This window comes from Nesoenas mayeri (assembly GCF_963082525.1).
Source record: "Nesoenas mayeri genome assembly, chromosome: 30".
NCBI classification, from domain to species: domain Eukaryota; kingdom Metazoa; phylum Chordata; class Aves; order Columbiformes; family Columbidae; genus Nesoenas; species Nesoenas mayeri.
The window spans coordinates 513,889-526,922 of NC_137564.1; the positions used below are offsets into that span (position 1 = coordinate 513,889).

The 13,034-nt window shown below is 48.9% G+C and overlaps 1 protein-coding gene across 2 annotated transcripts; it reads right to left on the minus strand.

Annotated features, from left to right (window-relative positions):
* Positions 1–949: 949 nt before the first annotated feature.
* Positions 950–9,016, minus strand: LOC308051009 (methanethiol oxidase-like). 2 transcript variants are annotated; one of them, XM_080361269.1, is made up of 12 exons: positions 8,975–9,016; positions 6,048–6,101; positions 5,543–5,655; positions 5,041–5,226; positions 4,352–4,472; positions 3,458–3,640; positions 3,198–3,376; positions 2,613–2,691; positions 2,076–2,197; positions 1,894–1,986; positions 1,669–1,787; positions 950–1,340 (listed from the first exon to the last, which is right to left on the minus strand). In XM_080361269.1, exons 1-12 carry the CDS (start codon positions 8,976–8,978, stop codon positions 1,178–1,180), a joined length of 1,416 nt encoding a protein of 471 aa, XP_080217395.1. In that variant the 5' UTR covers positions 8,979–9,016; the 3' UTR covers positions 950–1,177. The 2 variants fall into 2 exon arrangements, with proteins under 2 accessions (XP_080217395.1, XP_080217396.1); XM_080361270.1 differs by lacking the exon at positions 8,975–9,016 and adding an exon at positions 8,869–8,968.
* Positions 9,017–13,034: the final 4,018 nt, after the last annotated feature.

Sequence of the window (13,034 nt, forward strand, 5' to 3'; positions counted from 1 at the left end):
CTGGTTGTGCCAGATGCCTCCAGGTCCTCCAGCAAGAGTCTAGCACTTGTTTGCTTTGCTCCTTCTCTTTTGTGTATTTTATAGGAGAACTTGGCAACTATTTGTGCTGCTTCTGCCCCAAACAAACCCGTCCTGTCAAAGCACTGTTGTGTTGGTATCACCCAAAGCAACTGTGGGGGTTTTTGTGGGGCTGACTTTAAGATACGCAAAGGATGGACAGAACGCACCTGTAGCCGCTCCAGCGCCATCCCCCGCGCTTGCTTTGCTGCGACATCGGGTGCTGTTGTGCTCCTGCCATCGCCTTGTTCATATTGCCTTGCACCTGCTAATTAAGCAGCTCGTTAGTCTCCCACTCATTCCCAGAGTTTGTTGGTCAATCCCCTTTGGCTTTCCCTGCACTTGACACCCTTCACCAAACGCAGCTGTGGGGTTTGCTAATTAATTTAAACTTGCTAATTAAAGCGCAGGGACATCTCCCACCCACATCCCAAGCCCCAGGACCCATTTTAGACTCCTCTGCATATCTCAAGGCACTTCCCCACTCCTCAACTCAACAGTTTATTCTTCACCAGACTGGAGATCTCAAGGCAAAAGCCCCAAAACATCTATTTCTTTTAATGGTGACTCTCACCCCAACTGCTCTGGCTTCAACTTCTCCATTCTACAACCTTCCCAGCTTACAACAGATCTTGCTGCCCTCTCATGCTTGTTGAAAACACCCCAAATATTCTCTATTTTTTATATAAACACATCTGCTCCTTTTGGATGCGACCTGGGAGCAGAAACACCAATTAATCTGCCACCTCAAATTAACAATCCGGGAGCGAAGAGCAGGAAACGTTCAGCTGTGGCCGCTCGTAAGATCATCCGCAGGTTGTTTTCTGAAATGACCCTACATTTTATATTCTTTATAACAGAAAATGCTAAAAAATACCAAACCTGAGTTGAAGAACAATTTTATAGTTGATTTTTTTATAACAACAGTGCCCGTGTGTTAAAATATAACGCGGCTCTAGAAACATGTGGCTACGGATGAGATGTGTGTGATTTTTATGCCATGCAAAGCACTTTATGAGCAAATGAAGCCTTTTGGCCCCAAACCCATGGAATGATCCTGCTGATGGGGTTGTGATATTTAAGAACAGCGTCTCCATCACCAAAAAAGCTCCATTAATGATTAAACCCAGATATCAGAGCTACAGTCTCCGCCAGGGTAACGAATCTCATGGGCCAGGACGGGCCCGTCAGGTTCCTTCCCGAAATCCACCAGGAAGTTTTGATTGACTTTCAATCCGCCTCTTTCCGTGTCCACATCGATCTGCAGCATCACGGAGCCTTCCCTGAAAAAAGGCCAAGAGAACAGAAATTGGGAAGAGGATTCCTCGTCGTTGCATATTCGGGCGGGATTTGTCCGCGTTTAATGTCAAACGGAAAGAACCCTGGATTGAAATTGGGGTTTTGCGGGTCTCAAAGTGAGTCACATCGCCTCGGTGGAACCTGCAGCCACAAATTAGCGATGAACGAGTGAAAACTGACATTAATTGCTGCTGAGATGAACTGGGAGGCTGCGCTCTGCCCTCCCGTGGCCATCTGGAAAATCATCTCCCTTAATTCCCACAAATATAAAGTCACGCAGACGCACGCAAAGACAACGCAAAGGTTTCTTACCTGACAAGATCTGGGTAGAACTGCTTGTCCCAGCCGCTGTAGAGGGAGGTGCTGACGTACAATCTCCTCCCGTCCAAGCTGAGCTGGATCATCTGAGGTCCACCCGGCACCTTCTTCCCCTGAAATTGCAGCAGAGAACAAGGCGCTCAAGATGAGGCTGAAAAGCACAAAAAAGAGAAGCAAAGGATATTTCAAAATGGATAATCGTGTGTCTGGAAAACTCACCTGGATGACAAAAGGCTCCGGTTGACACTGCAGTTCCTTGTCATCCAGCACGGTCACGGGTCCCCCTTTGGTGATGCTGCCCCCCACAAACACCTGCAGTCGAGGGAGAGTCAGAAAAGGTGTTGGCTCGCAAAGGAACAGGATAATTCTAGAGCCGCTGTGAATGGGTGTTTTCTCCTCACCTGTCCCACCAGGCGCGGCCGGCGGGTGTCGGAGATGTCGTATTGGCGCACGTCCCCATGTAACCAGTTGCTGAAATACAGGAACCTGTCGTCCAGCGAGATGAGGATGTCGGTGATCAGACCTTGACGGAAATATCCAGTAGCAAAGTGAGGAAACGGGACCAGCACCAAACAAAACCACAAGCCGGTTGTTACCTTTCAAAATTCTACACGCAGTAGCCTCAGGAAAATATGTTAAGATATGGGCTGAACAACCACAATCATCCCTGGAAACCCAATGAACCACCAGCGTTCCTGGGACTGACCCTGAACACCACGAGCTCTCGCTGAAGGACCCAAACTCCAGGTATTTTGATGGAGAAATCTCCAGGTTGATGTCGTCACATCAGTAGCGTCGCATAAAGAACTCAATAGAAATGTGTTATAGTATTTTATGAGGGATGTGTTTGCTATTTAAGGATAAGATTTTGCAAAAAGCGACGTCGGAGCAGGGAATGGCCGAGGACAACACCCCGTTTCTTCCCCAAACGCACTAACCTGGCATGTCCGGGAGGAGCCATCCTCGCACCTTCTTGCTGGGGACTTCAATCACCTTCTCCGCCGCCCAGTCCCCTTTCTGCGGAAGGCACAGGAGAGAACACAGCGTTATTATCGCTGCGGTGTGTGCCGCGATGGCTCGGCCGCGCCTGACGGAACGGGGAGAAGCAAACAGTGCTGTGCGGTGAATAGGTCCCGTCCAGAGGTGACACGCAGGCTGCAAAGGGGTGAGGCCAGCGAGAACGTTAATGATTAAACTACACAACAACGTCTCCGACCGCGGTAACGGCAGCAGAACCAAACTTGGCGGATCTCCTTCAGCTTGGGGTGCTGCCTGTCCCCAGCTCGCCCTCTACAACAGCAAGATTGTACAACCATAGAACCTATTTCGGTTGGAAGAGACCGTCGCTTTGCTTAATCAGTTCCCCCTGGCTTGTGTGCACGCTGGCGTTACGTTTGCTCTCCGGCGCAGTGTTAAAGCTTGGCTAGAATTAGACTGGACTTAAGAGCTACTATTCCCTTGGTATCAGCGGGTTTCTGAGATGAGGGCTGAGCTCCTGCGTCTGCCGTGGTGCCCCGACTCACCTCGGTCTTGTAGAAGCGATGCACGGCGCCGCTCAGAGCGCACCCCACAAACCCCTCTGCGGCGGCCGGGTCGTGCAGGAAGCGAATCTCCAGCGGGATGGAGCCCTTCCCCAGGTCGATGGCCTGGATGAAGGTGCGGGAGCTCCAGTCCCACACGTTGATGTGGCGGCCGTAATGCCCTGAAGGGTCGGGACGGACACAAATCAGATGTTATTGCGATGAAGAATCGCTTGGGAGGGTTGAAGCAAACGCTCCCTCACCTCTCTCGACGTCGGCGGGGTTGAATCCATCTGCCAGGACCTTCGGCACTCCCCACTCGGTGCTGATGAGGACGTTGTGGCGCGGCTGGTACCAGAAATCATAACCCAAGGGTGGTACCTTGTCCCCTTTCTCCCAATTCCCTTTCACTTCAAAGGTCTCTCCATCCAGCAAAATAAAACCACCTGATAGATAAAAACCCACAAATGTTACAAGACATCCAGATTCACAATATTTAAATGTTCGAAACACGCTGTAAAATGCAACCCAGCGCGTGGGCAGAATTCTGTGATTCTCTTGGACTAAAGCACAGGAAAGCTGGATTTTTAAAGAACTTTATCACACCATCATGTCTTTTTTAAGCTTCCGTTTGCTCTGTTTCTACTCAAGTCATTCCGATAAATCCATTAGCCCCTCCTAGAGTATGTTTCAATTAAGGGATGTCTTAGAGAAGACCCTGGAGGAGTCGCCTCTGGTTTTCTCTGCTGGTCACTTTGAATTACGTACATAATGTGCATCTATTCAAGGACACGTTTGCCTGCCATCCAGAAGAGAAAAACCCCATGAAGAGGAGCAGGTTCCCCACTTGCCACCTGAAGCACATTTCTTCCAAGTGCTCGTACCTTTTGTAACCCAGTAGGTAACACAATTTACACGCAAGAATCCTTCTAAAGGTTTCAATAGCAAACGCAATCCAGAGGTGCTGTAAAGCTTGGATTATTGCGAGACAACAAGACAAAGGGGATTTGGGTTGGCAAAGACCACACAGCTCACCTGGTCACTCAAGTATTTATTCTACGGTTAATTAACCAGCGCGCAGAAGAACGGGAAGCTCTTATAAATGCCTCAGCCTGTACTTTGGGAGCACAAATACTTCTCTCAAAGGGGTTTAATACCTTTTCCGTTGCCAGCAGGGTCTCCCAAGCAGCTGATTAAGATGTCACCGCTGCCCAGACAGTGCGAGGTGTGAGGATGAGCCACGTTCCCCTTCCAGAACAACTCCACCGGCTCAACGATCTGTTAATACAATGAGATAACGCACGGTGACGCAGAACGCCACTTCCACCTTTCTCCTCTGCACCGCAACATTGATTTGTTCGTCAAAATATAGACAGTGAATGGTTCGAAGCAAATTCGTGCACCAGCGAGACACCAACGTCTGCGTTTGTGTTAATTAGTAGCAGTGGCTGAAACATCACGTGTGCGATATTCAGGCAACAACACTCACTGGAGCACCAGCAGCTCAGAGGGGAAAATAAAAGGCTTTGAGGCTTGAATGAAAATTCACTGTATGAGCAGAGCCCTTGAGGGGTTTTATTCCACTGCATTAATAGTTAAAGGCTGGAGAGGTTCTGCAGAACTCGAAACGGAAAGATTTTGAATGAGATCGTTTGCAGGCAGCTGGGTTGGCACAAAAACCACTTAACGGTTCCCTCACGTTCCACAGTCAGTTTATTTTATCAATAAACTGCAGGAATTTCCAAACTCCCACATGTTTGACCAAAGTTTCCCTAAGTGTTCTGGCTCTCCTATCCTCCTCAAAACCTCAGAAATAAAAAGCCAGCTTAAAGTCACCTAAACTGACCTTATGGATCCGGGGAGCTCGCGCGTCCGTTCCCACGTCCACCACGTAAACCCGAGAGGAGATGAGACTGGGGAGAATGAGGCGATTTCTGCTCTTGGTGGCGTCCCCAAAGCAGCTGCTGCAGGCGTTCCAGCCGGAGTGATGGAGCTCGTCCTTCAGATTGGGCATGGGCAGGCGGTGGATCACCTGCAAAGCCAAAGCCGGGCTTAAGATTCAGTCTGCTCGAGCTTTACTCCCCCCTAGGCAAAGAGACGGGTCTTTGTGTGGAAGCATCAATTAATAAAGAGCAGAAGGAATCTGCTGTTTGTTATTCAGGGAGCGGATTCAGCCCGAGACACACAGAGCTGAAGCTGCAGAGCGGGAGAAGTTGGACATCACCATTCTATACGTGCTCTACGCTATACACTTAATCCAAAGCTTTACAAGACTCTAAGGAGACATCGAATAACGATACGAAGCACCAAAATGCTTCAGTGTCTCTCGAGGTTCGACACGTGGGTACCTGGCAATAGCGCGGAGATTTGGGGTCGACGTCCACCGTGGCCAAGTAGTCGGGCTTCTCGACGCCCGTGTTCCGGTAGATGCAGGGCAGGTACACGATCTCCTCCCGCGGACCTTGCAACACACAAATCTCATTGAACGCGCCCAATTTTGACCAAAACCTACAGTTCACCTTCCCCAGATTTCACCTCTCTGTTAAGCTGGGATTTCTCCTCAGTATTTGCATTTCCATGCTATAAAATTAAGGCTTTTAAAACATATCAGAAGCCTCGAGGTGAAGTTTGGACACTATTAAAACTATAAGTCTGAACCCAGAGTCCCTGTGGTTTAATGTAACAGAGCTCACGAGCCCAATGTGCAAAATGAAATCAAATCTCTTCGGGTATTTAAAGTCTCCTTGGCTTTGCTGACTAACGAGCCGCTTTGGAAGGCGTCTTAGTCTTCACCTAATTTAAAACCAGTTCCTGGTTGGCTTGGATTTAGAAAAGATGTTAAAAAACACTTGCCTTTCATGGCATCCAGAGGAGTCGCGTATCCTGGACCGCAGGCTCCGCATTTTGCTGATTGGAGAGAAAAAGAAAGGAGTCAGTCTAATCTCTGATTTCTACCCTAACACGGCCAATAGATGTGTCGGGGTTGCATCAATATGTTGTTGGCTGGAATTAAGGCTTGTTGGCTAAAATTAAGGAAATCTGAGCCTGAAATGTTGCTCTAAGGGGCAGGTACAACCTGTCGCATGTTTTTAGGTTAAACGGGAGCGAAATCTCTGCCGTTCTGGTGCCGGAGCGGCTGAGCCATCCCATGACTTGACACGCCGCAGCTGCTCAAGAAGAGTCACTTAGCACTTCAGCTTTAATTGCCCGTTCTTTGTGAAATGTTTTCATGCAGAAACACAAAATATGAGGTTTGCTTTGTTCTGTTGATGCCAAGGCCGTAATTCAAACTTTCTTCCAATTTTCTCAATCACCTAAATTAGCAGGAGCTCAGTGCATGTTAGACCGCAGCTTTATCAGCATTGCAAACGCAGCTTTCTGCTGATTACTCGGAAAAACAGACGATTTGGGCCAAATTGTTTTCCAGAGAAAACACCCAGCAAGATGATGAATGTTTTCTGTTCCTCCTCACATGTACGTTCTTCCCTCTCACCTTGTTCAAACACTTTTGTTCTGTTCTGTGTGAAGATTTCAGGGGGGTGAGGCCCTTCCATGTCAGTTGTGAACACAGAATCTGGCTTTATCACGAAACGTTGATTTGTACCATCTTGTAGCGACATGTTAATGGGAATATTGACGCTGCCATGTTAATAATCCAGGGTTAATTAACGATGTTCGTGTGGCTCATGGTGGATCCGGCAGCTGCTGGTGCGGTTTGAACACCAGGATGCAAAACGTGGTTGGGAAATATCAGCAAGGACTGAAAGCATCAAGATCTTTGTTCCACTGTGCGTCTGCCAGCGTTGCACGTAAATTCTCTTCCCATCCGCCTTCGTCTTCCCGAATCCACGGCCGTTCCTCCATCACCAACAGCTCACGGGTGGATTTTACGGGGTGAATATTCACGTTTGGCTCTCACTGTTCATCACACCGTTTTCCTTTTTGCACAAATGAAGACAACGTGAGGCTGATTCCCCCTCGCTCCTGTGCGGTTATCTGTATATACACACCGAGAGCCGACAACAACATCCCTGTTCCTTCTGTCACTGCTGCCTACAGCCATTCTATAACTATGTTCAGCCTGGATAATGAGGTTTATAGGCTTATGACAGGTTGTAAAAAAACATAAAGCACAGTTTCGGAGTAAATTCACGCCGAGGGATTCCTTGATCACAGAATGACGGAATGTGAGGGGTTGAAGGGCCCTGGAAAGCTCATCCAGTGCAACCCCCCCATGGAGCAGGAACACCCAGCTGAGGTTACACAGGAAGGTGTCCAGGCGGGTTGGAATGTCTGCACAGAAGGAGACTCCACACCCTCCCTGGGCAGCCTGGGCCAGGCTCTGCCACCCTCACCCCAACAAGTTGCTTCTCAGCTGCCAGCGGAACCTCCTGTGTTGCAGTTTGCACCCATTGCCCCTTGTCCTGTCCCCGGTAGTCACCAGCAGAGCCTGGCTCCATCCTCCTGACACTGCTCCTTTCCATCTTGAGCCCCAGCAATGAGTCCCCCCTCAGGCTCCTCTTGTCCAGCTCCAGAGCCCCAGCTCCCTCAGCCTTTCCTCACACGGGAGATGCTCCACTCCCTCCAGCATCTTGGTGGCTGCGCTGGACTCTCCCCAGCAGTTCCCTGTCCTGCTGGAGCTGAGCGGCCCAACAGTTTGATAGTTTGGGTTTAACAGCAGGAAAGACTCTGCTTTTTATTTGTGGGGTTTTACAGTAGAAATCTTCAGCCTCTTCATGAGTAAATAAATGAGGCACCTCTGTTGAGAGCTGAAGTTGAGGTGCAATAAGCCCGACCTGGGCTTTTTGCAGAGCCTGGGGAATCGGGAGCCCTCAGAAGTCAAGGTGTGGTCGTGCTAAACTGCCGAACCCAACACACAAATGGGAAAAGAATCAATTGTTTTATCAGCTGGACTCCGGGCATGACAAGACACAGACCATAAGCAGCACATTCCTCCAGGAATTAACTCTTTCCCAGCAAGAAATTACGCAAGCGGACTTTACCGATCCATCCTGTCATTGAATAGCAGCCCAAGACTCGATCCTCAGTCACCACCACGCTGGTTTTTACGCTTTAAGGCGCAGTATTTAACTTAATCCTCGCGCGCCGCCGACAAAACCGGTCACAGAACTAGAACTACAGTTTGTTAGAAAGCATAGCGACATGGATATAGTTTCCTTTGTACTGTTATAAAAACGCAAAGAGAGAAGCGTTCGCCCCAGGTTGATAACCAGACTCGCTTTGGCTGAGTCTGAATTCTTGGTTTTGCCTGTGGAATGAGAGGGTTTTTTAACCAACGTCCACGATCTTCTCCGTGCTGTGACAACAGTTTAAGTGTCCACCGTGCAAACGACACAGTAAGACATTAATACAAATAAAACCTTCAGTCCCTTCCTCCATTTCCTGTCTGTGTGTCTAAAAATGAAAGTCCTTAAAAACTACACGTCCTATCACAAAAATACAAACAAAGAGGTTAAATTCCAGCCCTCAGTTTCCCAGGAACCTTCCCCAGCGTCGCTCACAATCAACCCAAGTCCAAGTGCGTCTTTCTGTTTCTATCATAAACACCGAGGTGCTAAAAGAGACATTTAACGGTGGGATAAAAGGCGCTGACCACAGCGTTAAAGCCACTTATTTAAAACCACGGGGGTTCCAACAGCTTAAAGACATCAACCTTTTAACAGCTGGGGAAACTTCAGCCGCGCGTTTCTCCTTCCCGGGCGCTAACGAACCCCCCGCTAACGAGTCCGAAGGGCGGCAAAGAGCAGCGGATCCCTTACCCATGGTGATCGGGGGCCGACGGCTGGACGGTTGCGCAGGAAAAGGCGACGGAGGGTGATTTATAGAGCAGCGAGGGGGCTGGACCGGGAGCCCATGCCAAGGGGAGGATCCAGCACGGCCGGGGCTGCGCGGGGACGAGATAAAAACAGGGTAATATTCAGCTTTCCCAACTCGGTGGGACAGAAACGCAGCAGAAACGTAGCTCTCAAAGCTTGGATTGTGCTAAACTCTCCCTGATAAGAATTAGTCTGTTGTTTCCCAGGTATTTTATTAAAGGACGGTACTTCCTGGGTGACGTTACTTCTGTCATCTGCAAAACATTGAGAGAGGGTTTTACACATTTTACAGCCCTGTCCCACTTCTCTGCCTTCCACAGACAGCAAAGAAACCAACCGGTGCTGAAACAACACGACTATTTAGCAATTCCCTTAATGAAGCCAAGAGAGCGTCAGGGAGACTTAATAAACAACCTAGAATTCACCATTTCTTGTTTAGTAACAGAGCCTTTTCCCCCCGAATGAGACAAACACGCTCTGGTAACCTCTTCACACCCCTAAGTGTTTTGTGCGAGTTATTGCGCAAAAATGCCGCTCTCTGAGTGTTGTTCTCAACACTTAGCACCTGCGGGAGTTGGAAATAGGGCTGGACTACAAAATAAAACGCGGCTCGTATTAAAATAATTAAAAATTGGCAAGCACAGGCATCCTGCATCGAAACGTCAATCTCAGCGAAGCGTCATCCCCGAGTTCCCAAACATGCTGTAGCGAAGCAGAGAATTCTTATTGACATGTCGATCGTGTTTCTTCCAACATGGATGTAATAAAAACTCTTTGTTTTCAGCTTTTAGAGCCTGCACTGGGTCTGCCAACAATTACACCAATTCCTTTGATTACAAGCAGAACATAAAGCGTAAGCTCCCGATTAAACTGATGTCCTACACGTGACGTGTTACAGCGCGTGGAATTTGGGTCTCATCTTCTACCGAGCGTCCTTGTACAAAAGCACCATCAAGAGAATGAATTATAGTTATTAATCCTTTATAAACGGGATGACGTACGTATCAGAAAGTTCATATAAGACACAAACCAGCTGTAGCCTGAGTTCGCGATTATTTCTCCACGGCGCTGGAGAAGTTTCAAGCTTGTGGCCTTTTTAGGGATGAGATTTTTGAATCTGTAATGTGTTTGCAGAACCAAGTGTGTTCTGTTCGTGTTATTCGTCCTGAGGTCACACAAAGCACAAAACATCTTCAGGAGTAGGTTCAAGCCCTTTGCGTCGCGCTCATGTTTTCATTCCGGTCGTATAACTAACACAAAGAGCAGGTTGTCTCCTTCTGAAAGCATCTCAAAAATCAGAATTCGAATGTCAAAGAGGACGGCGATCGTCTGAAACTCACACAGCAGCAGCTCTGGGTGCGTTAATTGCCGCGGAGCTGGCGACGGGATCATCTGCGGCGCACGTGTCGACAGCGCCTTGCAACCACATTGGTGTGCGCAAACCACATTATTGTTCTTTAATTGTCACATAAACCACCGCGACTGTATCGCGATTCCATCAGCAGCCGGAGTTAAATACCTACACGTGTAGAAATAAATGAGGCTTTAGACAACTTTCACATTTCACCACAAATCTCGCGACAGATCGCTGGTAAAACCCACGGTTGGGGGATACGCTAAGCCTCGTGTTTATGGCTTGCTGCTGAAACCAGGACAAAACCCCACGTTTATTATTTTTAATAACTTCATAACATTCAAAGCAATTGCATAACATGGGAGAGCCCGATCGTTCACTCCAAAGTTGATAATAATGACGTGACAACAACCAGATGTTTGGAGAAGCTGCGAAGGGAAATCTCAGCCGGGACTTGACAAGAGAAACAAACCCCTGATTAAAAGGACAGACGTTTTTATGGCCACAACAGCTTCCTGCAGAGAAACATCTTGATCCCGGGCCAAACCCTGAGTCCTGGAGGCCTCTCGCTCCGGTTTTATTAAGACCTCCCTTGAGCGGGTTTCTGCTGCCGTGACAGGTCGTTTGCCTTAGTAATTAGCTCACGTTTTGCAGATAATCTCGGCGTTCCTTCAGGACTGGTCCACCTGTGCGTTGCGTTTTAAACCATACGTATTTCACAACTATCCTTATTCCTAAAGAAACTGGAGTTTCCTCCTGCAAACATGAGAAGTAACTCAGTGATGTGATCCAGAGCAGCTGCGTTTTCCTCGTCATTAACATCAATTTGCAGAAAACACACACTGGACATTGACACCCCTGGGGAGTTTTGACCGTTTCTTTCTTAAACTTTGCATTTTTACCTCAGGTCGAGGACACGTCGCATTTCCAAGCAAGGAAGAAACCAAGTTTGCGATTCACAGATGGCTTTTTCAGCGGTAAATAGTCATCAGTCAGTCATAAAAAGCTCTGTTGGTAAATCCTGGCTGCTCTTGACACCTGAATCGCGCTTACAAACGTCACCTTTCTGTCACCAGCCGTGCCAGAGCGACGGGCTGTTGTCCCCTTCGCTTCAGCAATAAAATCACTTTATATTCAGTTTCTCCTTCCAGGTTTTATTTTTTGAAAAAGCCAAGTGAAAATGCCTATTAGTCTGTTCAATAATAATGCTCCACCTAAGGCAGAGGCTGCAAAGCACCAGCAGGAACACAAATGCCTACCTGGCGATAACGGTGTTTGTTATTATTACCGGTGGCACAACCGAACCCTTTGCGTCGCATGTGTGTGTGATTTACAGGTGGCGGAGAGCCTGGTGAATGGAGAAACAGCCCCGCAGCGGCCTGGCGAGTTGTGCAAAGCGGGAAGAACAACCGGCAGCTCCTGAAGACCAGCAGAAGAAAATTAATACGCTTGTTAACGAGCTACAGACTCACAAATCACCTCCTAGCGGCGCACGGGTGGCACGGCGAGGGGCTCCATTTGGGAGCACAGCGCTGCCCAAACTCACGGGAGTTCTACATTAAAGTAACATTTCAAAGTATGCTGAAGATGTTAACTCTAAATCAACACTTGTATTTTTGTTAAATATGTTAATAAAAACCTGCATTACCCGTTTTAACCACACTATCTCCTGTATTGCAGGCAGTTAAAAGCCGTGCGTTCCACCAGCCCTCAATTACTCACAGCAAGGAGTTCATTATTAAAGATATAATCGCAATAATAAGTTCATTATTAAAGACAATTGATGCGAGGGAGACGTGGAGTCACCGGCTGGACACCAGAGGGGACTCGGATGGCACCGATCCACAAATGTACTTAAGCAAATGTGCAATTGGAGCATTTCTATCGCTGCCTCGACAGCATTTGGAAGCGGTGACAGCGAGGTGGACGGTCCAGGAAACCTCCACAGAACCCACAGAGACTTTTAGGGCAACTTAATCCTTCACCTCCCCCTTGAAACCACCTCCGAGGGATGAAACTTGTGCGGAGAATCTCACAGACTGGACACAAAATGTAGGAATAGCTTCATTAAAAAGGTCTGTGATGATTTTCAAGCCTCGGAAGTCACTCTCTCTTCAATAAGTGTCCCTTGGGCTGTTTGTGGCCACCAAACCCATGTTTGAGTGTCACTGAGCACGTCCAGTTCCCACCTCAGCTGTTCCCACAGCCCCCAAATAACCTCAATTGAGACACCCAGACCTAATTACATGATTAACCTCAGCACCCCTATACCTGCAGCCAGCAGGATTGAACCCTCACCCCACTGCCAACCTGTGGCACTGGGCGGGGGGGGGGAAGGTGCCACAAACACCACCAAAGGCAACAAGGGTAAAGCCAAAGCGCCACCTGCTAGAAAGGGGGGATCGGGCTGGAAACCACCGACACTCAGGCCAAGGAACCACCTCCTGGGCTGGACTCCACCGGCCCCCTCAGGGGGAGGCACCGCCCACCTGGGGCCTCCAGCAGGGCCCGTGCGGGCCCAGCCGCAGCTCCCCCGCTCGCCTCGCCCCCCCCGGGCAGCCCCGAGGCCCCGCAGCCCGCGGGGTTCATACTGAGGAGCGGGCGGAGGCGCCGCCGCTCCCGCCGCCATTTCTCCCTCAGCCAAACCCC